Genomic DNA, 25,717 nt, shown 5'->3' with positions numbered 1-25,717 from the left:
CTGGCAGAACACTTCTGAAATTGCCATTTATGATGTCTGTATTCGTTTGCTTAGGCAGCCACAACACAAAACCACAGACTAGGTGGCTTTCTTACAGTTCTGGAGGCTGAAAGTCCAAAATCAAGGTGTTGGCAGGTGCAGTTCCCCCAGTGGCCGACCACCTTCTCACTGTGTCCTTGCATGGCTTTTTGTCTGCGTGCGTGCATCCCTGTTGCCTCTCCCTCTTCTTATGAGGGCACCAGTCCTGTTGGATTAGAGCTCACGCATATGACCTCACTCAACCTTAATCACCTCCTTAACGGCCCCATGTCCCAAAACAGTCCCATTCTGAGGTAGTGGGGGTTAGGGATTCAGCTAAAGACTCTGAGGGGAATACAGTTCAGTCCATGATGGAACAATGAAAGTGATCTGGCAAAATAATCACAAAGTCTAACACCTACTGAGTGGTCACTTTGTTCCAGACATTGTTCTAAGTTTCACAACTCTGTTAGCTCATACTCCTCACAATAACTGCATATGGTTGGCACATTTTTACAGACAAGAACACAGAGGTATGCAGGCTGAGAACTTGACCAAAGTCACACATCTAACAGGTGGCAAGCCAGAATTGGAATCCAGGTGCGCTGAGTTAATTTAGCCCTATGATCTGCCTCAAGAGCCTACCAGCTAGACCCCTGCTCTTCATCTCTGTGCCCCAGGCTGTAAAGATGATGAAGGATGAAGCTGCTGAAAAAGAAGCAACTGTTGATAAATGACGATAATGTAACTAAAGGCACCATTCTCCATGCTCTCAGGATACGGTCCTCATCTGTAAATAAAGGTATCAATCGTTCACTAGTTTTTTCTCAAAGGCTCATGATTCCACAGAGTTTATTCCATGTGATTCATATCACATCGTGGTTAAGTCTGTGAGCTCTGAGATCATACCTCCTGACCTTAAAATCTGAGCTCTGCCACTTCTAACCATGCAACTTGGAGAAAGTTACTTAATCTCTCTAGGCCTCTGATTCCTCATCTTTTAAATGAGGATGATAACAGTACCCACCACCACAGAGCTATTATGAAGGCTGAGGATGACAAGTCATATAAAGTATCTGCTGAGTGCCTGGCACATATCATGCACTCAGGAAATGCTGGATAACACTATTATCATTCCTCTAACACTTTGTAAATGATAAATTATGCAAAGGGTAGGTGTTTTATAAATGCTTGATTGACCTAAGTTCTGCTACATGTCCTATTGTAAATGAATATCTTCATAGGGTAGGCGCATGATGAAAAATCTTCCCAAAACAAGCTACCTGGGAATTTATAATGCTTCCTTGTTTTCTTATTTGTACTTTTAAGTATTAAACACACAATTATGTTTTTCAGAAAGTTATTTTATAGCTTTGAATACTGCAGTAATAGAGGCTCCCAGAGTATACAAGAATAAGTTATGGAGATGTAAAAGAACAAACTAACATTGGATATGAGAAAAATCAAGCCAATATGATAAATTACTGCCTAAGGAAGCAAGAAAGAATGAATTCTAAAGGAAAAAATAATTAAGTTCATATCCAAAATGAAAATTTTTATAATATATACTCAGTTTTCTCATGTAAAGCAGAATTATAATTATGGATTGCCATGAGAATCAAGTAGATAATATACAAAATGCTTTTTAAATGCCAAAGCCCTACTTGTAGAAAGTCTTCAATATAAAAATACTTTGTCACTGCTTTTGCCTAAGCCAGTCAAATGGGGCTTGCAAATCTAGAAATTGTTAAAGCTCCTTGGAAGATTCTTATTAATCAGGTTTGGTAACATATTGGAGAAAATATGCAATCAAAGAAGCCATTATCTTTATTGTATGTGTACAATTGCAGGCTTGTATACAAGTGATTAACATCATAGAATGACTCTTTAGAGACACAAGTCAAAGTGTGACCTGACTCATAAGTCTGAAATAGGACCCAGGAATCCGTATTTTTAAAAGGCCTCAAGATGATGGTTACTGGGAAATCTTAATTTTTCACTGTGCCTGTCACTTAATGGACACTAAAGTGTGTTGATGTATACGCCAGTATATAGCTCTAGTATGAAATTGCTAAAAAGACACTTAAAACTATGTCTAGTTCCAAGTTTCAGTCAGTCACCATGAGATATTCATTCTAATGTATGTCTTTCATTTAGATTGCTATGCCAATGGCAAAATCAATGGTGGGGCTTACAATGTGACTTATAAGAGAGAATCACTATCAATGGGAACCAATAAAACTGATGCAAATCTGAAAAACAACTGTAGCTTATTTCTGCAGATGTTCAAAACCATTTCCGATAGTCTCCCTGGGCTTGGATGGGAGATATGCCTCATTCTCTGCATCCCATTACCAGAATTGTACAGTCAACCTGGGAACCATTTAGACAGAAACATACAAACTAAATAATGAGCTTAATTCACAAGGGGAAATGGAAAATATATGGAATTAGTCTCTAAATAAATACTGAGGAATGGGACTCTAAACCCTCCCTGGTTGGCATGATTAATTAAAATGCAGGGTAAAATGCAATTAAAGTGGGTAACAGAGTAGGATAGATAAAAGGAAACCGTCAGAAAAATAACATGAAGAGCTTCCTCTAGGACTGATTTCTTAAACTGGGGACAGGCTTCGTAGGAAATGGCACATTAATGCCTGGGACATCTGCAGTATGACTGGGTCAATTTTTAGTTCCATTTAAACTAAAGTTTTTGATTTAGATAGGCTAGAACTGAAGGGATGTTCTTACTGATGAAATAACATAAATAAGAATAAAGAGGTTAACAGATTCAAACACAAGAAGTTTTTGTGTTCTTCCTCCCATCTGGCACCATGGACAGCAACGCCCTAGCGTTTCCATGAAATAGGCAGACTTATTTGCCAATGAGCAAAGGGGAGATTTACTGGATGCGTTGGAAATGAAATAAATAGCAACACTATAGATAAATGCAGAAAAGTTTGAAAAGTAAGGGCCAATACATTCTTTTCACACCTACACGTTTCCACTATCTGCTCCCTCCCACAGAAGTCAATTATATTGGCAATCATGGTGATTTATACTTACATTTTAAAAGCTTTAAATCAAGATTGTATAATCAAAACACATATTTTCCATAAGAATAATATTACAAAGGAGAGTGACAGTCTTAACTAAGAGTTCAGTGGCCACCTTCCCTTCTTTTTGCCATATTATGAATACAACTATATCTAAATTAGTTAAACTAAGAATCTCATAACTAAACACATAACAATTTCATGATTATTTAGCATGCTATCCGAGCAGCTTTACAGGATAAGGATTTTTGCCAAAATGAACAGGAGACACGCACTGAACCTGGAAAGGCTAGCTGAAAGCGGGATTGTGGAAAGGTATAGAAATCATTTCTTCTAAGATTATCAATTGGGGCGAGAGTATACCCATGCACTAATGTTAAGTGATGAAACTAGGATATCAAAATATATCATAATTATGGAAGTATAGTCACATCATCAAGAGGTTCTGTATCTTTTTCCTACTACTTCCATTGCTTCAAAAGAAAGAATACTTTTGTGCACTAGACCACAAGCTTGAACCAAACAGAAATTTTTCTAAATTGTTTTTTTTTCAGTAGCTGTACGATGCCTTGAGTCAGTGAAGAATGCTTTCGATAACGCTTTATCTATAGGGAAGTTATTCTCTGTGACCTTAAATAAAGTGTCCTGCTCCTCGCTCAAGTCAGTTCCTCAGCTGTGTATTGGATCCCAAATCCTCCTGCCTGCTCAAGGACACAGATCAGTTCTCCCCTTTACCTGATGAATTGCCACATTTTCCTTTTGGACTAAATAAGTCTCTTTAGGACACACACTGCCTTCTTAAGAAAATGTTCTTTTGACCCTCACTCTTTCTCCCAAATATTGTCTTAGTCTTTGACCCCCCTTTGCTTCAAAAAACAAAACTTGAAACTTGCTGCCTCCAGGCATTCAAATACCATTCCCCTTGCTCTTCTTATTGAAAATCTTACTTGGTTTTCTCTCTATAGCTCTCATCATTTTTCCAGCAGACAGTATAATCTACTTACTTATTAATTGTGCTCAGTTTATTGTCTGCCTCCCTGTTTTGGAATGTAAGATCCACAATGGCAATGACCTTTGTCTGTCTTGTTTAACTGAAGCTTCTGAAATACCTAGATGAATTCCTGGCATGCAGAACACACTCAATAAATCCATAGCAAATACATGCCTCAATAGTTACCTACTATTGTTTTAAATGAGCCTCCTCATGATATCATCCATCAAATAACCTAAAAAGTTCCTTAAAAGTTATTACTAAGAGGAAACACTTTAAATGCTGGAAAATATTTACACAAGAAGGTGGTTTTCAACATTAAAGAACTCCCCTAGAAATTTATAGCTACAACTAAGAGTATATGCTATGGTTTCAATGTCCCTGCCAAAACTCATGTTGAAGTTTAATTGCCATTGTAACAATGTTGAGAGGTAGGATTTTTAGGAGGTGATTAGTCCACGATGGCTTCATCTTCATGAATGGATTAATCCCATTATCATGGGGGTGGTCCAGTATCATGTGGGTTCCTGGTATTAAAGATGACTTTGGCCTGATTTCTTCCCTCTTTTGGGCATTTGCTTTCACCTTCTGTTCTTCCACTAATGTCTGAGCAGATGCTGATGGCATGCCCTTGGACTCCTTAGCCTCCATAACTGTGAGAAATAAATTTTTCTTTATAAATTACCCAGTCAGTGGTATTCTGTTATAGCAGCAGACTAAGACAGAAAATTTATACCAGAGTGTGGGGCTGTTGTTATAACAAATACCTGAAAATGTGGAAGAAGCTTTAGAACTGGGTAATGGGTAGAGGCTGGAAGAATTTGGAGAAGGCTAAAAAGAGCCTTTATGGCTGTGAACAGAGCATTAACAGTGATTCTGGTGAGGGCTCAGAAGAGGAGAGCTGTAAGAAAATCTTAGAGATTACTTATGTGGTTGTGACCAGAATCATGGTAAACATAAGGACAGTAAAGACCATTCTAATAATGTCTTAAACAAAAAAGAGGAACAAGGCATTGGAACCTGAAGAAAAGGGAATCCTTGTTATACAGTGACAAAGACCTTAGCTGAATTATGTCCATGATCTGTGGAATTTACGAAATGTAGAAACTGAGGGTAACTGATATGGTTTGGATTTGTGTCCCATCCCAAATCTTATGTTGAACAATAATCCCCAGTACTGGAGGAGGGGTCTGGTGGGAGGTGACTGGATCATGGGGGGTGGACTTCCCCTTTGCTATTCTCATGATAATAGTGACTTCTCGTGATATCTGGTTGTTTAAAAGTGTGCAGCACTTCCTTCTTCACATTGTTCCTCCTTCTCTAGACAAGTCAGATGCACCTCCTTCCTTTTCACTACCCACCATGATTCTAAGTTTCCTGAGGCCTCCCCATCCAAGCTTCCTGTACAGACTGTGGAACCATACGCCAATATTAACCTCTTTTCTTTATAAATTACCCAGTCTCAGGTAGTTATTCATAGCAGTGAGAGAATGAACTAATACAAAAAATTGGTACCAAGCAATGCCCTACTGCTTGGTAGTAGATACCTGCAAATGTGGGAGTAACTTTGAAACTGGGTAATGGGTAGAGGTTGGAAGAATGTGGAGGGCTCAGGAGAAGACAGAAAGACGAAGAAAAGTTTGGAGCTTCCTGGAGACTCATTAAATTGTTGTAACCAAAATTCTGACAGTAATATAGTCAATGAAGTCCAGGCTGAGGAGGTTTCAGATGGAGATGAGGAACTTATTAGGAACTGGAGCAAAGGTCATTTGTGTTATTTGTTAGCAAAGAGATGGGAGGCATTGTGCCCCTGCTCTAGAGACATGATTTAGGGTATCAGGTGGAAGAAATTTCTAAGCAGCAGAACATTCAAGATTTGGCCTGCCTGCAGAACACTCAAGACTTGGCCTGCCTGCTTCTAGCAGCCTATGATAATATTCATGAGTAAAGAAATGACCTGAAACTGGAACTTAGGTTAAAAGGGAAGTAGAGTGTAAAAGTTTGGAAAATTTGCAGCATGGACATGTGGTAGAAAAGAAAAACCCATTTTCTAGAGAGGGTTGGCTGCAGAAATTTGCATAAGTAATAAGGAGCCAAATGTTAACAGCCAAGACAATGGGGGAAATGCCTTGAAGGCATTTTTTCAAAGACCTTGTTGGCAGCCCCTTCCATCACAGGCCCTGAAGCCTAGGCGGGAAAGAATGGTTTCGTGGGCTGGCCCAGGGCCTGGTGCCCTGAGCAACCTCAGGACACCACCCCTTGTATCCCAGCCACTCCAGCTCCAGTCATAGTTAAAAGGGCCCCAAATAAGTCTCAAGCCACTGCTCCAGAGGATGTAAGCTGTAAGCCTTGATGACTTTCACATAGTGTTAAGCCTGTAGGTATGCAGAGGGAAAGAGCTGAGGCTTGGGAGCCTCTGCCTAGATTTCAAAGGACATATGAAAACACCTGGATATCCAGGCAGAAGTTTACTGTAAAAGCAAAACGCTTACGGAGAACCTCTACTAGGGCAGTGCAGAGAAGAAACAGGGGGTTGAACTACCTACACAGATGCCCCACTAGGGCACTGCCTAATGGAGCTGTGAGAAGAGGGCCACTGTCCTCCAGACCCCAGCATGGTAGATCCACTGACAGCTTACACCCTGCAACTGCAAAAGCTGCAGGCAGTCAACGTCAACCCATGAAAGCAGTCTCAGGGGCTGTGCCCTGCAGAGCCACAGAGGCAGAGCTGCCCAAGGCCTTCAGAGCCTACCCCTTGTGTCACTGTGGCCTGGACATGAGACATGGGGTCAAGGGAGATTATTTTGGACCTTTCAGATTTAATGACTGCCCTGCTGGGTTTCAGACTTGCATGGGGCCTGTGACCCCTTTATTTTGCTCAATTTCTCCCTTTTGTCATGGGTGTATTTATTCAATGCCTGTATCCCTATTGTGTCTTGGAAGTAACTAACTTGTTTTCTATTTTTACAGGCTCATAAGTGGAAAGGCTTTTCCTTGTCTGAGACTTTGCACTGTGGACTTTTGAGTTAATGACGAAATGAGTTAAGACTTGTGGGACTATTCAGAAGAAATGGTTGTATTTTGAAATGTGAGAAGGACATGAGATTTGGGAGGGGCCAGAGGAGGGATGATATGGTTTGGATTTGTGTCCCCACCCAAATCTCATGTCAAATTATAATCCCCAATGTTGGAGGAGAAACTTGGTAGGACGTGATTGGATCATGGGGGTGGACTTCTTCTTTGCCACTCTCCTAATAGTGAGTGAGTTCTCATGAGATCTGGTTGTTTAAAAGTATATAGCACTTCTCCCTTCACTCTCTTCCTTCTGCTCCAGCCATGTAAGATGTGCCTCCTTCCTCTTTACCTTCTGCCTTGATTGTAAGTTTCCTGAGGCCCCTACCGATCCATGCTTCTTGTTCAGCCTAAGGAACCATGAGACAATTAAACCTCATTTCTTCATAAATTAGCCAGTCTCAGGTAGGTTTTTATAGCAGTGTAAGAGCAGACTAATATAGTGATGCGATAGGATATCTGGTGGAAGAAATATCTAAGCAGCAAAGCCTTCAGGTTGCTTTGTGGTTACTTTCAACTACATATAGTGAGATGCTAGAGAAAAGAAATGACTTACTATGCAATTTATAATTCAAAGGAAAGCAGAACAAAAAGATTTGAAAATTCACAGCCTGACTATGTAAAGAATAAAAAGCATGTCAGAGACACAATGCTAAGGGCATAGCCAAGTGACCATTTGTTAAACAGATTAATATGACCAGAAAGAAGCCAAGTGCTATTCATCAAGACAATGAGAGAAAGACCCCACAATCATTCTGAAAATCTTCTAGGCTGCTCAGAACTCTAGAAGGGCAGAATGGTTTTGGGAGATGAACCTGGGGTACGTTCCACAGGCTCACTGCCCAGGGCAACCATGGGACTCTGCTCCCTACATCCTAGTGTAGCACTATTTGGCCAGCCCGGCTGTGTCTCAAATGGCCCCAAGAGCAGCTCAACCCACTGTTCCATATGTGGTAAGCCTTGGTAGTGTCCACATGGTAATAATTCTGCAGGTGCACAGAACGGAATAATTCTGAGGAAATGGCTTCTTTCTCCCATGAGATTTCAAAGGATTTCATAAAAAGCTTGGAATTCAGGCAGAAACTTGCCACAGAAGCAGTGGTGTCACAGAAACTCTACTAGGGCAATGCACAGTAGAGCCCTGGGGGCAGGGCTGGTACTGAAAACACAGACCTTGAAGGGCCACCAGCATGGAAATCCAACCCATTAAAGCTGGATGAACTGAGCCTAGCAAAGTCATGGGGACAGCGCTGCCTGAGGCCTTGGGAGCCCAACGCCAGCCACAGTGTATCCAGTAAGTGGGATATAGAGTCAAGGATGATTATTCTCTAGCTTTAAGGTTTAATGTTTTCTCTGTTGGGTTTTGGGCTTACTTGGGACCAGTTCTCTCTTTCTTCCTATTTATCCTCCTTAATTGAAATGTCTATCCTATGCCTGTCCAAACATTGTATTTTGTAAGCAGATAACCTGTTTTGATTTCACAGACTCACACGTGAAAGGAATTTGCCTCACAATGAATCATGCTTTCAGTCTCACTCACATATGATTTATACAGGACTCTGGACTTTGAACTTTTAAATTGATGTTGGAACAAGACTTCTGGGGCTGTCAAGATGGAATAAATGTGTTTTGAATTGAGAGAAGCACATGAGTTTTGAGGGACCAGGGGGGAATTCTATAGTTTGAACATCCCTGCCAAAACTCATCTTGAAATGTAATTACCATTGCAACAGTGTTGAGGCAGAATCTTTAAGAGGTGATTAGATCAGGCAGGTTTCATACTCGTGAATGAATTAATGCCACTATCATGGGAGTGAGCTAGTTACCATAGTGTGGGCTGCTTACAAAAAGGATAAGTTCAACCCAGTTTCCTCTGTCATGTTAACTTGCTTCTACTTTCCACCCATCTGCCATGGGGTGGTCTTCATCAGATGGCTAAGCCAATGCTGGCAACATACCCTTGGACTTCCCAGCCTCCAGAGCTGTGAGAAATAAATTTTCTTTCTGTATAAATTACCTATTCTGTGGTATTCTGCTACAGCAGCAAAAAACCAACTAAGACAGCATCTCTAGGTAAAGTTTATTTCCAGAGATGCAGACATGTACCAATTCACTTACAGAATACTATGCGATTATTGAGTTTAAAGATTAATGAAATCCAGTATGAATTCAGGCAACAAGACCCATAATTACAAAATAAGTTTTTCATAGCAATTAATTGATATCAATTAAATATATCAGGGCTCTCTGGTAAAAATATTATCCTATCAGAGAATAATCTTATTCCAAATCACAGTATATTGAAAATATTTTAAAATCATACAAATTGGAGAACATAACTGGGACTTAAGGCAAGAAAAACATTCTTAGGCATGATTAAAATTATTTACTGTTTGTAAATGTATGTAAAATTATTAGAAGACTGAAAATACTATGTCAGCAGATACCTATGGGCATCATGGAACCAGGGTATTTTTTGAACCAGGAGTGAACAAAACTTTGCTCCAGCCTTTGTAATCCAAGTTGGATCAAGCCCCAGCCATGTCAGGCATTCACCAATGGATAAAAGAGGTAGAGTAAATGACAACATACAAAGTGGGGTTTTGACACATGCACTCACATGTTCACTGCAGTACTACTGTCAATAGCAAAGACATGAAATCAACCTAGGTACCTATCATTTGTGAAATAAAGAAAATATGGTACATATATACCACAGAATACTACATAGCCATAAATAGAATAAAATTGTGCCCATGAACCCTCTGAATCTATGAAGTTAAAAAATAAAAAGCATATAGAAATACAAAAACATAAATCATCTTGGCTATTCTAACTCCTTTGCTTCTCTCTCTCTCTCTCTGTCTCTCTCTCTCTGTATGTGTGTATGTATATATACATATGTACATGATCTTAGAATCAGCTTAACCATATCTATAAAACACTCTGTTGGAGTTATGATTTATATGGCCTAAATTCTGTAAGATATCATCTTATCAAAAAAAAGTGTGTTCATCTGGGAATCAACCATCTACATTCCAGGAATAAACTCTCCCTAGTCACAGTATATTAGCCTTTTAATATAGTGATGACTTCAATCTTCCAATGTTTTATTTATAAATGTTTTGCATGTATAGTCATAAATAAAGTTTACATAGAGTTTTTAAAAAGAGAAGCTTTTATATTAAATGGGTGAGGCAACACATAATACACAAAGCAAAGGGTAAATACAGAGAATAAGCATGACAAGGAGGCAAGTCAAAACTGGGATGTACTTATTAGGCACCTAACAAGTACTAGAAGCTACTGAAAGTTTGTAAAATAACTAAACATTGAGTCTTCCTTTAAATAGTTTACAATTTAATGAGAATATAGATACACAGCTAAATTACTGTCATGTCAGAAAACTGGATAACAAATAACGTATTACTGAAGTACACAGAGGAAGAGATACTCCTGACTGAGAGGATGGGGAAAATACCACTAGAATATTCCTTGTGAGCTGACCTTAAAGAATGATGGGACTTGAGCATAAGGAGATGGCAGATCTGGGAAGGGCAGTCAAATCATAAGGAAGCAGCTGCAGTGAGGGAAGTGGAAAGGGTTTGGAAGCCAGCAGTTCAGTCCCAAGATTACACCGTCAGACAGAGACCACTAACTATGCACTGCACCAACTTCCTTTCTGCCTCTAATTACATCGGAGCATTGATTGATTCAAATCAACCTCCTTAACGGGATACCTAAAAAGAAAAGCCATTTATTTGTCTGATAGGCTATTGACCTCTGCCAATAACAAAAAGGGGAAGTGTGATCAAATCCACAGGGGTGGCCAAAGAAAGATTTAGTGCTATAAATGTGAGAGAAAGCCCAAAGCAAACTCTAGGTACCAATAATTTGTGTCCTATACAGTGGGCACAGAATAAAAAAAATATCCAAACAAGTAGAATTCGCTCCAAGTTGTGTAAATACATATTCTTAAGATGGTATCTTATGGAAACTACCCCAGACAAGAGGTCAGAGATTTTTCTGTGTTAAAATGTTGGTGTGGGCTGGGTGCAGTGGCTCACACCTGTAATCCCAGCACTTTGGGAGGCTGAGGCAGGTGGATTACCTAAGGTCAGGAGATCAAGACCAGCCTGGCCAACATGGCAAAGCCCTGTCTCTACTAAAAATACCAAAGTTGGCTGGGCATGGTGGCAGGCACTTATAATTCCAACTACTCAGGAAGCTGAAGCAGGAGAATGGCTTGAACTTAGCGGGGCAGAGTTTGCAGTGAGCAGAGTTCGCATCACTTCACTCCAGCCTAGGTAGCAGAGTGAGACTCCATCTCAAAAAAAAAAAAAAAGTATGTGTGGAGTCAGATACATTTTTTAACATATGGAAAAAGGTAGACAGATTTTAGGAAAAGTGCAGATTGAGTAGAACATACCCCTCCATGCATCATCTCTTTCTTTTTCATATTTCATTAAAGGAAAGGAAATATCACCCACTCTATTTCTATGTTGCTTTCTTGATCTACAGACTTTTCATTCTCTATTGGAGGAATTCCATATGAGACCAGGACATTCAGCAGGAGCTTCTCATATATGCTTTTTGCTGAAATGTCACTAGAATTCTGTCTCCATGGTTTGCCATGTCTATTTAAGACCTTGATGAGTCTTTATCCAGCACCAAGGCACTTCCCACTTCCTTTTCTCTCCATTTAACATCCTTGCACGTTACATAAAGGACCCAATGATAAGCCTGATCCAATTTTAGGCTTATGATGCTTTGCTAAAAGATATCTAGCAATGAGTGGTAAGCTAAACATAAAGACAACCAACCACTTAATCCCACACAGAATAACATACCATTAAATGAATGTCATGATTGCTGTGACAGACACTGCATTTCAAATACTTTGACCACAGTGATAATAAAGAGCCCTTCGATGTCACTATTGACTTAAATATAATATTTTTCTACTCTCCTTTTCTCAAACACATGACTGGAATAACATCTGTTTTATATAAAAGTATTAAAAATCAACAACAGAAGAAATATGCTCCCTATATAATAAACCTGTAATTTGTACTGCCATGGCATGAGTGAGCCTTCATCCCAGTGTTGAAAATTCTGCTGAGATTTCCCTCAATGGACACAGTAGGACAGGGATAATTAAAGCCAAATCTACCACCCTGTGAAATTTATTACTACAGTATCATAAGAAACTCCTGAAAAGATGAATTAACACTGGTTACAATGAGCTGGCTGGGATCAAAAGACCTCAAGCAAGGGTCTTGTACTTCCAAAACCCAAGAACCACATTAATTCTTTTAGAGTAAATACAAACAAACCATACATTTTAAATTGATAACTGCCATCCTAAATTCTAAAAAGCAAACTGCTTGCTAAGTTAATGGCCGTACATTAACTGTTACCTTTTCCTCAAGGCTAATCATTTAATAATGCTTATCATTTACTACACTTATGTGTAATAATGTTCGTATGTTTAGTATTGTTATAGCCCATGGGTCAAATTTATTCTATAGACATTGATTTTTTTCTTTTTACAAACTCCATTATGAAATTGATTTAGGTGCCAGTATTTTAAATAAGTGGGATACTTCCTGTGATGCACAGGCAGAGTGAGTGGGTATAGCAGGAAGACTCGCATAAGGCATAGTGCAAGGAGTGAGGGCAGAGAGAATGCAGCAGGCATACCATCAGCAAGGGGGAACTCAGCTGGGTGCTGAGTAGGTGAGGATTCTTGGTCAGCAGGCCTCCAGAGCGGAAGGAAGGGGAAAGTGTAAGTGGGAATCTAAATGTGGGGAATCAGCCCACATTTAGAGAGCCGGAAAGCAGGGGATGCTGGACTGGTGCAGCACAGGAGACAGAGATAGCCTGCATGGTCAGAAGACTGGTTACATAAAAGACACAGCATATATACATAAGGCCAGGTTTCTTACTCTTTAAGAGGGAGGTACGAATTTAGAAAGGGGGAAGGCCCAAATAAAGCAGGAGACGCTGAATTGCAGTTGGAAGGGTCATGGTTTCAGATAGACAGATAATATAGATGTCTGCGTGTATAAATACTTGTATATACACGTGTTGATAGATAATATAGATGTCTGCATGTATAAATACTTGTATATACACGTGTGTTTTGTGTGTGTACATACATATATATTCTGTTAACTTAGAAGGCCTAGAAGCAAAGAATACACCTAGAACCCCGATCTTAGTTTCTAAATACCAATCTCCACCAAAAACAAAAACAGGATTTCTTGGAAAGAAAAAATTTCTGATTCCAAGCTATTTGGGCAAGGAAAAGCACAACAAGATCCTAAAACATCTTGTACCAAAAAGGTAAAAATGTTGTCAGAGAATGATGCAGATCCGTCAAAAGGACAAAGGAGTCAATTCCTAGGAGTTTCCACTGGCTAAATTTGGGGCAACTAAACTCCAAAACAGCTAACAGTAATGTACTGTAACCCACTGGATAACATAGGAATCCATAAGTACTTGCTAATATAATTAATTAATTAAGAAGAAAAAATTTTTACCCGGAGTGAGGGCAGAGTGAACATTTTGCAAAATGATTGTACAATGACACAATACTCAAAAATTTTACCAACAAGTAGAATGCTAATTAATAAGTTCAGAAGGAATTCTAAATAATTTGTCATATAGCAAGCATAAGAGTAATTGCTGATTTAGACAAGACGTGCCAGTGGATAAAACTAATAGGCGAAGGTTTGATGAGAAACAGGACATTTGCAGTCTCAAAGTATATCCCCACAAAATATTTATTAGGAAATATTACTTATTAAATATTTATTAATTTTAAGAGACAATATTTCTGTGTTAACTCTGTACTAGAGATACTAGCATATCATCTGTTGAGCTCTGCCATCACAAAGTGATAGATGTTAACATCACTAACAGTAGCACAAATTAACATGATATGGGTTCTGACAGCATATACTGGGCATCACTTACTTCTGTACTAATCTTCCCAGAAGCTAATTATGAATGTGAAGCTAACTATGAGAAAAGTATCAGGCAAACCCAGAGTGAGGGGTATTCTATAAATAAACACTGGGCAGTACTTCTCAAAAGTGTCAAGATCATGAAAGGCAAGGAAACATTAAAAAACTCTTCCAAGAGAGTTAAAGAAACTAATGAAACTGAAAACTACAGGCAACATGTGACTCTGGGTTGGATACAGGCATTTAAAAAACACAATTAGGGCACATGCTGCAAACATTTTCTCTGGGCCTGTAACTTGTCTTTTCTACCCCATTCAGAGAGTCTTTTGCACAGCTAAAGTTCTTGTTATAGGCAAAAGCTGGGGATCTGTGAATTAGACGGTAATATGGGATCAATGGTAATTCATTGACTTTGACAAAAGAAACTATGGCTGTGTAGGATACTGTTGTTTTTGGATACGGATGGATGGATGGGTGGATGGATGGATGGATGGGTGGATGGATGGATGGATGGATGGATGGATGGAGGCATAGATGCATGCACATAGAGACAGAATAATAAAGTAATTAGGAAGTCTAGGTGAATGATATACAGCAGTTCTGTATACTATTATTAAAGCTTTTTGTAAGGTTAAAATCATTTCAAAATTTAAAATACATAAAATAAAATTGGGAAACTTTACTAAAATATGAATTTAATCTTTTGTTGAAAATCTGATGTGGGGAGATGGGGCCCACATTCTCCTGTGCCTCGTGTGCACTGGAGTTGACAGCTGCTTCTTTAGGTCCCATGTATTCTATAATTCAGCACAGTCCTCACCACTCCTCACTGTTTTATATCTTGCCTACTTAACTTGTATGCTCCCTGACCCATCTCGGCAAGAACATGAGTCTGTGGCTTCTGCCTTCAAGTGTGTTTATTCTGACAGAGGCAGCGAGGCAGTATGCTTTTTCTACCTAAGCCTGTGAAAGGGGAAAATTTTTAGTTGAAGTTTTTAATGATGTAATTATGGAATCACTTGCAGTTTTACACACACACACACACACACACACACACAGAGAGAGAGAGAGAGAGAGAGAGAGAGAGAGAGAGAGCCCTTGCATTGTGTAGTCAGTCTTCCTTGAGAGCAACACTTTGTAAAACTATTGCACAATGTCACAACATAGATGCAATCTACCCACCTTATTCAGCTTCTCCCAGTTTTACCTGTATTCATTTGCGCATGTGTGCGCGTGTTTCGTTTTATGCAATTTTACCACATGTGCAGGCTCATGTATCCATCACCACAGTCAGGACATAGAACTTTCCAGTCAGACAAGAATCCCTTGTATTGACTTTTTATAACCACATCCACCCCCAGCTCCCATCACTCACTCTTGGCAACCACCAAACTTTACCCTATTTCTGCAATTCCATCATGCCAAAAGAGTTGCGTAAGTGGAATCCTATAGCATAAAACCTTTTAGAATTGGATTTTTACTCAGAATAATTCCCTGGAGATTCAACCAGGCTTTGGAGTGTGGCCATACATAGTTGTTTCCTTTCTATTGCATACTAGTATTCCATAGTATCGATATACTATGGCTTGTTTAAATATTCACCCCCCTTGAAGGACATCTGGGGTGTTGCCAATTTGGAGCTACTATAAATAAAGCTGTTATAAGCATTTGTGTACAGCTTTTTGTAAGAATGTAAGTTTTCATTTCTATGGGATAAATGTGCAAGAGTACAATTGTTGGATTGTATGGTATACATGTCTAATTTTTTAAGAAATAGCCAAACTGTTTCCCACAGTGGCTATGAGTCATTTCACACAATGTATGAGTGATTCAGTTTCTCCAAATCCTTGCCCGCATTTAGCATTGTCACTAGCTTTTATTTTAGCCATCCTGAGTGGTGTATGGTGATTTCTTGTGTGGTTTAAATTTACATTTCTCTGATGGCTAAATGTGTTAAAAAATCTTTTCATATTCTTCTTTGCCATCCACATATCCACTACAATAAAATATCTATTCATTTTTTTTTTTTTTTTTTTCGAGACAGAGTCTCACTCTGTCACTCAGGCTGGACCTTGGTGGTATGATCTCGGCTCACTGCAACCTCTGCCTCTAGGGTTCACGCAATTCTCCTCCCTTAGCCTCCTGAGTAGCTGGGACTACAGGCACCCATCACCACACCCAGCTATTTTTTTTTTCCATAGAGATGGAGTTTCGCCATATTAACCAGGTTGGTTTCGAACGCCTGACCTCAAGTGATCCTCCTGCTTCAGCCTACCAAAGTTCTAGGATGACAGCATGAACCACCGCGCCTGACCTTTATTCATGTTTTTTGCCCATTTTCTAATGAAACTGATTAAATTTTTTTACTATGGAGTTTTAGGGGTTTCTTTTATGTATTCTGGATACTAATCCTTTCTTGGATATGTAGTTTGCAAATATTTTTTCCCTATCTGTAGTTTGTCTTTTCATTCTCATAACAGTTCTTTTGCAAAGGAAGTTTTTAATTTGGATGAGGTCCAATTTATCATATTTTCCTCTTTTGGACTGTGCTTTTGGTAGAAAACCTAAGAACTCTTTGTGTAGCCCTAGATCCCAAAATATTTCTATTTTGTCCCAAAACTTTCAAAGCTCTATGTTTTATCTTTAAGTTCTTGATCTATTTTCAGTTAATTTTGGATAAGGGTGGTTAGTTTTAGGTCAAAGTTCATCTTTTTGGCCTATGGATGCCCAATTACTACCGTATTATTTGTTGAAAAGATAATCTTTCTTACATTGAATTGCTTTTAAACCTCTGTCAAAAATCAGTTGAACATATTTGTGTGGGTCTCTTTCTTGGTTACCTATTCTGTTCTATTAGTCTACATGTCTATCCCTCTGCCAATACAATGTCTTGATTATTTCAGTTATATAGTAGGCCTTAATACTGAGTAGAATTTTTCCTCCTACTTTGTCATTGTTTTAATTATGATAGGGTCTATGCATTTCCATATAAATTATAGAATAAGCTTATCTATGGTCATAAAAAAACATGCTGTAGAAATTGCAGAAAATTGCATTAAACCTACAGGTTAATTTGGTGAGAACTGACATGTGTACTGTGTTGAGTCTTCAAATCCATAAATACAGTACATTTTTCCAAGTATTTAGTTCTTTTGATTTATTTCAGTAGTATTTTATAATTTTAAGCATATAGATCCTGTATGTGTTAAGTATATACGTACATATTTCATTTCTTTGGAATGATTATAAATGTTTTGAATTTTGATTTCCAAATGTTCATTGTTAGTATATAGAAATGTGATTGATATTTATGTCTTGATCTTATAACTTGTGACCTCACTGAACTCATTTATTTGTTAGAGTGGTTTTTTTGGTTGAAATCTTGGGATTTTCTATGTATATAATTATGTCACCTACAGATAAAACGAGTTTCATTTCTTTATGAGTTGTATGCCTTTTATTTCCTTTCATGTTCCTTATTGTACTGGCTGGAACTTCCACTTCTACTTGCATGGCATTGGCGAGAATAGACATCCTTGCCTTGTTCCCAATCTTAGGAGAAAAGCATTCTGTCTATGACTATTAATTATGATATTAGCTGTAGGTGTCTTTGTAGATGTTCTTTACCAAGATGAGGTAATTCTCTTCCATTCGTAACTTGATGAGCATTTTTATTGTGGAGTAGGTGTTGAATTTTGTCACAAATTTTTTCTATATCAATTGATATAATCACATGATTATTTTTCCTTACCCTTTTTATATGGCAAATTACATTGATTGATTTTGGAATGTTAAACCAGCCTCACATATCCTGAACAAACCCTATTTGGTCAAGGTGTATAATTCTTTTTACACATTGTTAGACTTCATTTGCTAATATTTGAAGGATTCTTACATGTAACTTCATGAGACATACTGGTCTGCAGTTTTCTTTTTTTCATACTATTGTTGTCTGGTTTTGGTATCAAGGTAATACAGCCTATATAAAATCAGTAAAGAAGTGTTCCCTCCTCTTCTATTTTCTGTAAAATTGCAATTAATTCTTTAAATGTCAGAATTACTCGGTGAAACTATTAGAGGGTGTGGAGATATTTTTCAGATTTTTAAATCACAAATTCACTTTCTTTAATAGTTCTTAAACTATTCAAATTGTGTATTTCGCCTTGATTAAGTTTTGGAAGTTTGTGATTGTAAAGAAATTGATCCCTTGCAGTTGTCAAATCTGTAAGTATAAAATTGCTCATAGTATTCCCTTATTATCCTTTAGACGGCTACAGGAGCCATACTACTATCCTTTGTTTCATTTCATTTCTGATGTGGGTAATTTGTGTCTTTTTCTTGTTGTCAGTCCTGCTAGAGGTTTATTAATGTTATTGATGTTTTTCAAGGAATCAGCCTTTTGTTTCATTTATTTTCTCTATTGTTTTCCTATTTTCAGTTTCATTGATTTCTGTTCTTTTTTTATTATTTCCTTCCTTCTGCTTGCTTTGGGATTATTTTCTTCCCTTTCAAATTTCTTGAGTTAGGAAATTAGGTTATTGATTCAAGACCTTTCCTTGTTTCTAATGTAAGCATTCAATGCTATAAATTTCCCTTCCAGCATTGCTTTGACTGCTTGGGGACAAGACACTTTCATTTCCAAGGCCTTGTATTCACTGAACCTGACTTCCCAGATAATCATTTTTTTTTTCCCAGAACCCTATCTCCAGAGTTTTAAATACCTTCTATACTTTCCCCTATTAAACTAGACTATCTCTAAAGAGCCTCATTAAACTCATCCTCATTAAGGCGTGAGCAGGGTCATTCATTTCTTAACAGGGCAACCAACTTCCCTTGGAAGGAAGCGAGCTCCATCACTGCACTCAAAAATCATGTCTGTTAAATATCAGATCATCTTAGCTGATTTGATCTATGCAGATCACCGATAATCCAGAGCATGACCACCAAATCTTTATCCATATTTATAATAAAGACACTAAAAATAGACATCAAACAGAATTAGAAGTTTCAGGGACAAACCAGAGGAAGCACTTGTAAAAACTTGCATGAGTACATACAATGCATTGGTCCTTAATGTGTTGTCCATGGACCAGCGTTACTGGCATCACTTGGGAATGTCTCAGAAATGCAGATTCTTGGGCCTTCCTTCAGACCTCACCTGTGTTGAAGTCACCTAGAAGGCACTGGTACAGCACAGACTGCTGGGTAGGACCTGGTGACTTCTAAGTGACTTCAATGCAGCTAATGTTTGAAAAACACTGCTTTGAAGGGCATAAAACTTGCCAACTAAAGTTCTTATTCAGAATCCAGAAGGTCTAGTAACCTGACAAAATGCTGTGTAAGCCAACTCAGGCTCTCCACACTGCCATTTAGAATTGGATCATTATTTGAAACAGATCTAATGGGATCACATTTAATCAAGGCAATGGCTATCTTATGAGAAGGTCAAGATTAATATTTAATGAAAGGTAGATACACTAATATAGTCACATCATGGCTATCTGTGGCAAAAATAAATGTTCTAAGGTATTTTCTAGCCCTATCTGCTCAAGCAAACTGCAAAAAGCTTCTGAAGTATAATCTATCATAAATTAAAATTTTATCCACACCTTAACATGTATACTATGGCAGTATACTTCTATTTTACATTCTTTCTTAAAACTTCAAAAATTTTTCTCTAATCATTTATATGCACCTACACTAGGTTCTTAAAATGTCATGAAACTGCTTACAAAAACACATACCATATCCAGTATCTCTTCCATCCCAGAAATAAAAACATACTCTAGGAATGCATTTGAAGTGATAATTTCTGCCACTAGTTCAGCTTCGAGTTTAACAAGTATTTGTTAAGTTTACCGGCAAAGTACTAGCTCCCATGAAAATAAACATTCAAGCGGCAAAACAGGATCCCTGTGCCCAGGAGGGGTGAGTTCAGTGTAAGGAGAGGACGTGGCCCAGTTTTAAATAGTTGCTAGGGCATCCTACTCACGCAAGGCTGGTCGGAATTCTCACCACTGGAAAGGATTTCAAGGTCCCAGGGTTTCTTCTCTTATTGATTCATATTACACAAAAGTTAGCCCATCACTCAGTCATGGGCCATAGAGGGGCTGCACAACACTGCTATGGTATTTCAACGAGGAAATGGAAGCCTATGCAGATGCCAGAAGGAGAATCCAGGCTCCCCTTCCCTTATTTGAACTATTGTTCTCAGATGGGATCTGGATGAGGGTGCTCACACCTGCACTCACTAAAATGTGACCAAATAGCTGGTTATCTGAGCTCAACCAGCCCTCAAGTTATCTTCTTTTAATTAGCACGTTTGCCACAGGTGCAGCATCTTACTGGAAGAGTTTATTAGCAGGAAGGAGGGAGAGAGAAGCCAAGAACCTTCCTTCCACAGTGGGACTTTTTTTCTGCTCATTAAGAAATCTGTCAGCAGAAAACTGGCAGAACTGAAAGCAGCTGATGTTCACACCAGTCAATTTTGCTACTTGTTAGCAGCTTTGATAAGAGGGGGAAAATAGAAAGGGAAAAAACGTCCTGTGAGGAGGAAATTCAGTCAGATTTTGTTCTTGCTGCTGGATTTCTACAATCCTTGCTCTCCTTAGCATGCATTGTCATGGACAATTCCAAGTTCTTTGTAGAAGAGTTCACTCTATTACCTGATGCTCTACTCCTAATTTCTCCCTTCCTCCTTCTTTTATTTTTCATTTTTATTTATTTTTTATAGATGAGGTCTCACTGTGTTGCCAAACTGCAGTGTACTGGCTATTCACAGGTGCAATCCCACTATTTAGTACAGGAGTTTTGACCTGCTCCATTTTCAACCTGGGCAGGTTCACCCCTACTTAGGCAACCTGGTGGTTCCCCGCTCCTAGGAGGTCACCACATTGATGCTGAAATTTGCGCAGAAACCCCATTAGCATAGCACAATACAGCCCAGGACTCCTGGGCTCAAGTGGTCTTCTAGCCTCAGCCTTCTGAGTAGCTGGAACTACAGGCACGCACCACGGCACCAGGCTCTCCTTGTTTTAATTAAGTAGTTTATGAAAAGTGGACCACAAAACCTACAGCAATTGGGAGTCCAATGGACAAAAGAAAGTATATACAGACCCTTTGTCATTGCTCTCAGTCTCACACAAACCATGTTTTGGGAAAAGAAGTTTGAGATCAAAAGGAAAGCTTAGGGTTGGAATAAAATAAAGCAAAGTCCCAAGACAGAGTTCAAACTCAGACCTTTCTGCCACTTTTGTTTCCAACATGAACAAGCAGGGAATGACTATATCAATAACTACAAGGATCTTAAGATTTTATGAAAGGAATCTAAAGGCAAGATAACCGGGCCCCTATAAATGTTTGAATACATTCTAGAACATCCCAGAATGGTCTACTTCTTTATTAAGCACTACTTGAGTGTGGTCAGATGACTATAATACAAAGCACAAATCCAAATATGGTTTCTTTTTATGCTATCAATAGTATCTTTGGGGCCATAAAATATACATATTCATAGAAAAAATGTGGAATCGATTTCCTAGGTTAGATAATGCCTTTTGAGTCTGTAGCCTTTGTAATGCTTTCTCTCTTCAGAGTACTGATTCACCATTACGTTAATACTAAGAATAATAGACCTTGCAGATGTAACCATAATCTTGGCAGATGCTTCCTTCTAGGTTAATGTTGCTACGTAAGTACCACATCTTTTTCAGCATACACAACACATGCAAACTGGTCACCAATACATACTGGGAATAAGGATTTTTCTCTCTGCAGAGCATTAATAAATTCAGTCTTCAGCTACACTTCTCAACTTTTAATATGTTTCAAAAAAATTAATAAATCCCCCTCTTCTTTTCCTTCTATCCTCCTTCCCTTTCTCCTTGTCTCTCTCTAATATACAGAGAAGGGTAAAGTGAGACTTTCCTTCCTCACTCCACTATAATGATTATAAACTTTCTCTTTCTGATTAAAATAAGGATGTGAAAATGCAAGATGTTCCTGATGCAAAAATATTTTCAAAGTGAACCAAATGGGGTCAAGAGACTCCCTGAGAATAACATTTCCTACATTTACAGTCTATTTGCCTTACTCTTATAAAAGAGAATTGCTTATTCAAATTCCCCCAAGTTTTGCAGTTTCACACAGGTTTTAAAATCTGCTAATATTCTTGAGAGAACTAAGGTGGTCGTCTTCCCAGGTGATAATATACCATGCCCCATAACATTTGAAAATGAATACTGTACACAGTGACCAAAATAGATGGCGGGACAGCAGTTTAAAGTCACCCCATGCTGCTGCTCCTAGTATCACTCTGCCAATGTAGTTGATAGTTTAATCAACTGGACTTTTCTCTAGTACCTTCTAGTAACCTTCAATAAAAAGCAATCCTCACCCAGGACAGTCAAGAAAGCTGGAAAAAAAAAAAAAACAATGAAAATTCACTGTAATCAGAAAGTGCAAACTGCTTCTGTCATGGCCGCATTACTAAACCTGATGCTTCCAAAGTTAACCTTCTGGGGTGCTAACAACATCAAAGTGTCATAAAAGTGACAGAAAAACTCCAAGAGTGAATAACTAATTAGCTCCATGGGGATATGCCAGACAGGAAGAAAAGGTTTCGAAGGGTATGGTGTAAATCCTTAGGTAGGGAAAACTGTAAGCATGAATGGCTTCTTCAGTCTAAATCCAATCTTTTAGAGCAGACATTTGGGATTGCCTGCAAAGTTACAGGGCACTGATGGACAACTTTGTGTGTGGGAAGTTCCTGCAATCCAAGACGATCATCTATTTGAGAGCTACCCACATGCAGGAGATGTGTGAAAACTCACCAACTGAGAAAAGAAGTTGACTTGTAGACCCTCTTTCCCCTGGAGGAGACTGGGAGACTATTTATTCTGTGGGTCCAGGTCCAACATTTCTCTAGGAATTCTCTTTTCTACCTTTATTAAGCCAAAGTTCTCTGTAATATTTGTTCGTTTAGCTATGATCAATTTTTCTCCCTGTTATTGTTTTGTTCTCTAGCTCCCCTCTCCCTTTGCTCATGTTTAGATAGAACATGTTTGCTATCATTCGTGGTAAACTGACTACTTGTCACACATGCCAACCCTCAGTCTTGAGATGAAACTAGAGACATTCAGAAATGTCTTTTGGCAAACTGGTCTACCTGGCTCTATATCTGCTGAAATTTATAACCCCTCTTGGTGAGAAAAAGAAATACAATGTCTTGGTGAGACAAACAGCAGGAACCCTGATACACAAATGGAAGGAATAAACCTCTAAGGTCAGTGACAAAGGGGGCAAAATAAAACCTGTGATGATTTCTCATTATTGGTGTCATTCCTGAGACCAAAATTCCCTCTGTGGACACTGGTAGCTCCAATGACAGCAGGAAAATAAATCCATGTCCTTATATTGTTCCCCACACAATTAGACACTATAATGTCCAAACCCTATTTCCTAGAGCCTTCTGAGCCAGCCTTCTTCTCACCAAGGAGATCTCTAGATTTGAGGCTTCTAAGCTCAGAGGGCCCCACTTCGATCTTCCCCTCCCCAGCCCTCATGCATGTTATCTACAGAGATATTCTAGCCAATTTTACAAGCCGTAGAGATCAAGACACATCATTTAAAAATAGTTTCTTTATCCACATGTCTGTTAAACACACAACTAAAGGAACAAACATCACAAACTGTTTCTCAACCTTTTTTACATTGTCACTTCCCCAAGGAATCTTTTAAGATTTTTTTTTTCTAATTACACCCCTAGTAAAATTTTAATACCATAAATATCCTATATATCTATTTATCTGATGTATGTTTATCTAAGCTTTATACACTAAAAGAGTAAGTTTTCTTCACACACCAAGAACCAATTTTCACCCCCTTGTGGAAGACATTCTATAATCTCTGTTGCAAATGCATGCTCTTGAAGCATGCAACAATTAAGGTCATTTTACTAGAAGTGTTAAACTATTGCTTTTCTAATGTTCAGTGAAGTATAAACCATCAGAAACACCAGCATTTTTATACATCAGTCATCTGTATTAAAATGGTCCAAGACCGGGCCTGGTAGCTCACGTCTGTAATCCCAACACTTTGGGAGGCCTCGATGAGTGGATCACTTGAGTCCAGGAGTTCAAGACCATCCTGGGCAACATGGCAAAACCCAATTTCTACTAAAAACACAAAAAATTAGCCACGTGTGATGTCGTACACCTGTAATCCCAGCTACTCGGGAGGCTGAGGTAGGAGGTTCCTCCTACCTGAGCCCAAGGATGTCGAGGCTGCAATGAGCCAAAATTGTGTCACTGCACTCCAATCTGGGCAATCTGAGTGAGACTCTGTCTCAAAAAACAAAATATAATAAAAAACTAAAGCAGTCCAGAGCAGCAAAGTTTTTATCTCCCGAGATTCTAAAACTTACTCTCTACGGCCTTTTCCTCGTCTTCCATAGGAAATTCTACAGAATTAGCAATTATTACTCTCAAGTTAGTGCTGACCCTGCCTATTCTTTTTTTAATTTTAATGCATTTTACTTATATACTAAGACACAAACACAGTTAACCCATTTCCCACTCCAGAAACTGAACAAATGGACTCACTTCTTGCCGTTTGAAGTTCTGGACATATTCTTCAAACTGTTCATCTTTTGTCTCGTCAGCTTTCCCCAGCTTCTGAAGGACCTAATTTGCAAATAAAACAAAATGGTTTAATTTAAAAATGTTTTCAAAGGAAGATGTGAATTTTCTGTTAATGGAGCAACGCTGCTGTTTTACTCTGAGGAGCACAGCAAAAACTATCAGCACTCCTAGGTTTTCTGTTCTGGAAGCATCTTGGGTTGGCAGCTCTGGAGTTGAACAAAAAAAAAAAAACCCTGAATCCCAGTCCTGCCCCTCACAGGCTGTGTGGCTTTGAGCAAGTGTTGTGCTACACTGCACTGATTTCTTTACATAACTGTTTCCTTTAGCAGGCTGTGCATGACTTAGAGACAGAAGCTATGCCTTACTTGTCTTTTTGTCCAGAGCATCTGGCACAATGCTGAATGCATAATTGGTACTCAACTGCTTGTGAACGGTACACCAAAGCTGTCTGACTAAAGTATTCATCTACTTCACCAGTCCCCAACCTTTTTGGCACCAGGGACCAGTTTCATGGAAGACAATTTTTCCACTGACCAGAGGGTGGAGGGGGAAATGGTTTCAGGATGATTCAAGCACACTACATTTATTGTGCACTTTATTTCTATTATTATTACACTGTAATATATAATGAAGTAATTATAAAACTCACCATAATGTAGAATCAGTGGGATCCCTGAGCTTGGTTTCTTGCAATTAGGTGGTCCTATCTGGGGGTGATCAGAGACAGTGACCGATCGTCAGGCATTAGATTCTCATAAGGAGTATACAACCTAGATCCCTCACATGCACAGTTCACAGTAGGGTTTGCACTCCTATGAGAACCTAATGCCGCTGCTGATCTGAGGTGGTGGAGCTCAAGCAGTAATGCTCCCTCCCCTACTGCTCACCTTCTGCTGTGTGGCCTGGTTCCTCACTGGGAACATGAACTGGTAACAGTCTGAGGCCCAGGGGTTGGGGACGCCTGATCTA

The 25,717-nt window shown here is 38.8% G+C and overlaps 1 protein-coding gene across 10 annotated transcripts in view; it reads right to left on the bottom strand.

Moving 5' to 3' along the window:
• AMPH (amphiphysin) overlaps window positions 1-25,717 on the bottom strand; it is a 232,316-nt gene that overhangs the window by 112,759 nt on the left and 93,840 nt on the right. For all 10 annotated transcript variants that reach the window (XM_032244465.1, XM_032244463.1, XM_032244468.1 and 7 more), the window contains one exon: window positions 24,710-24,790. In XM_032244465.1, the coding sequence (XP_032100356.1) occupies window positions 24,710-24,790 (81 nt within the window). The remainder of the gene's footprint in view (window positions 1-24,709; window positions 24,791-25,717) is intronic.

The sequence above is a fragment of the Sapajus apella genome, unplaced genomic scaffold (genome assembly GCF_009761245.1).
Source record: "Sapajus apella isolate SASKATOON/1434 unplaced genomic scaffold, GSC_monkey_1.0 scaffold54, whole genome shotgun sequence".
In the NCBI taxonomy this organism is placed as follows: Eukaryota; Metazoa; Chordata; class Mammalia; order Primates; family Cebidae; genus Sapajus; species Sapajus apella.
Note: the sequence above shows the minus strand (reverse complement) of the source record. Positions and strands in the feature narration are given on the sequence as shown.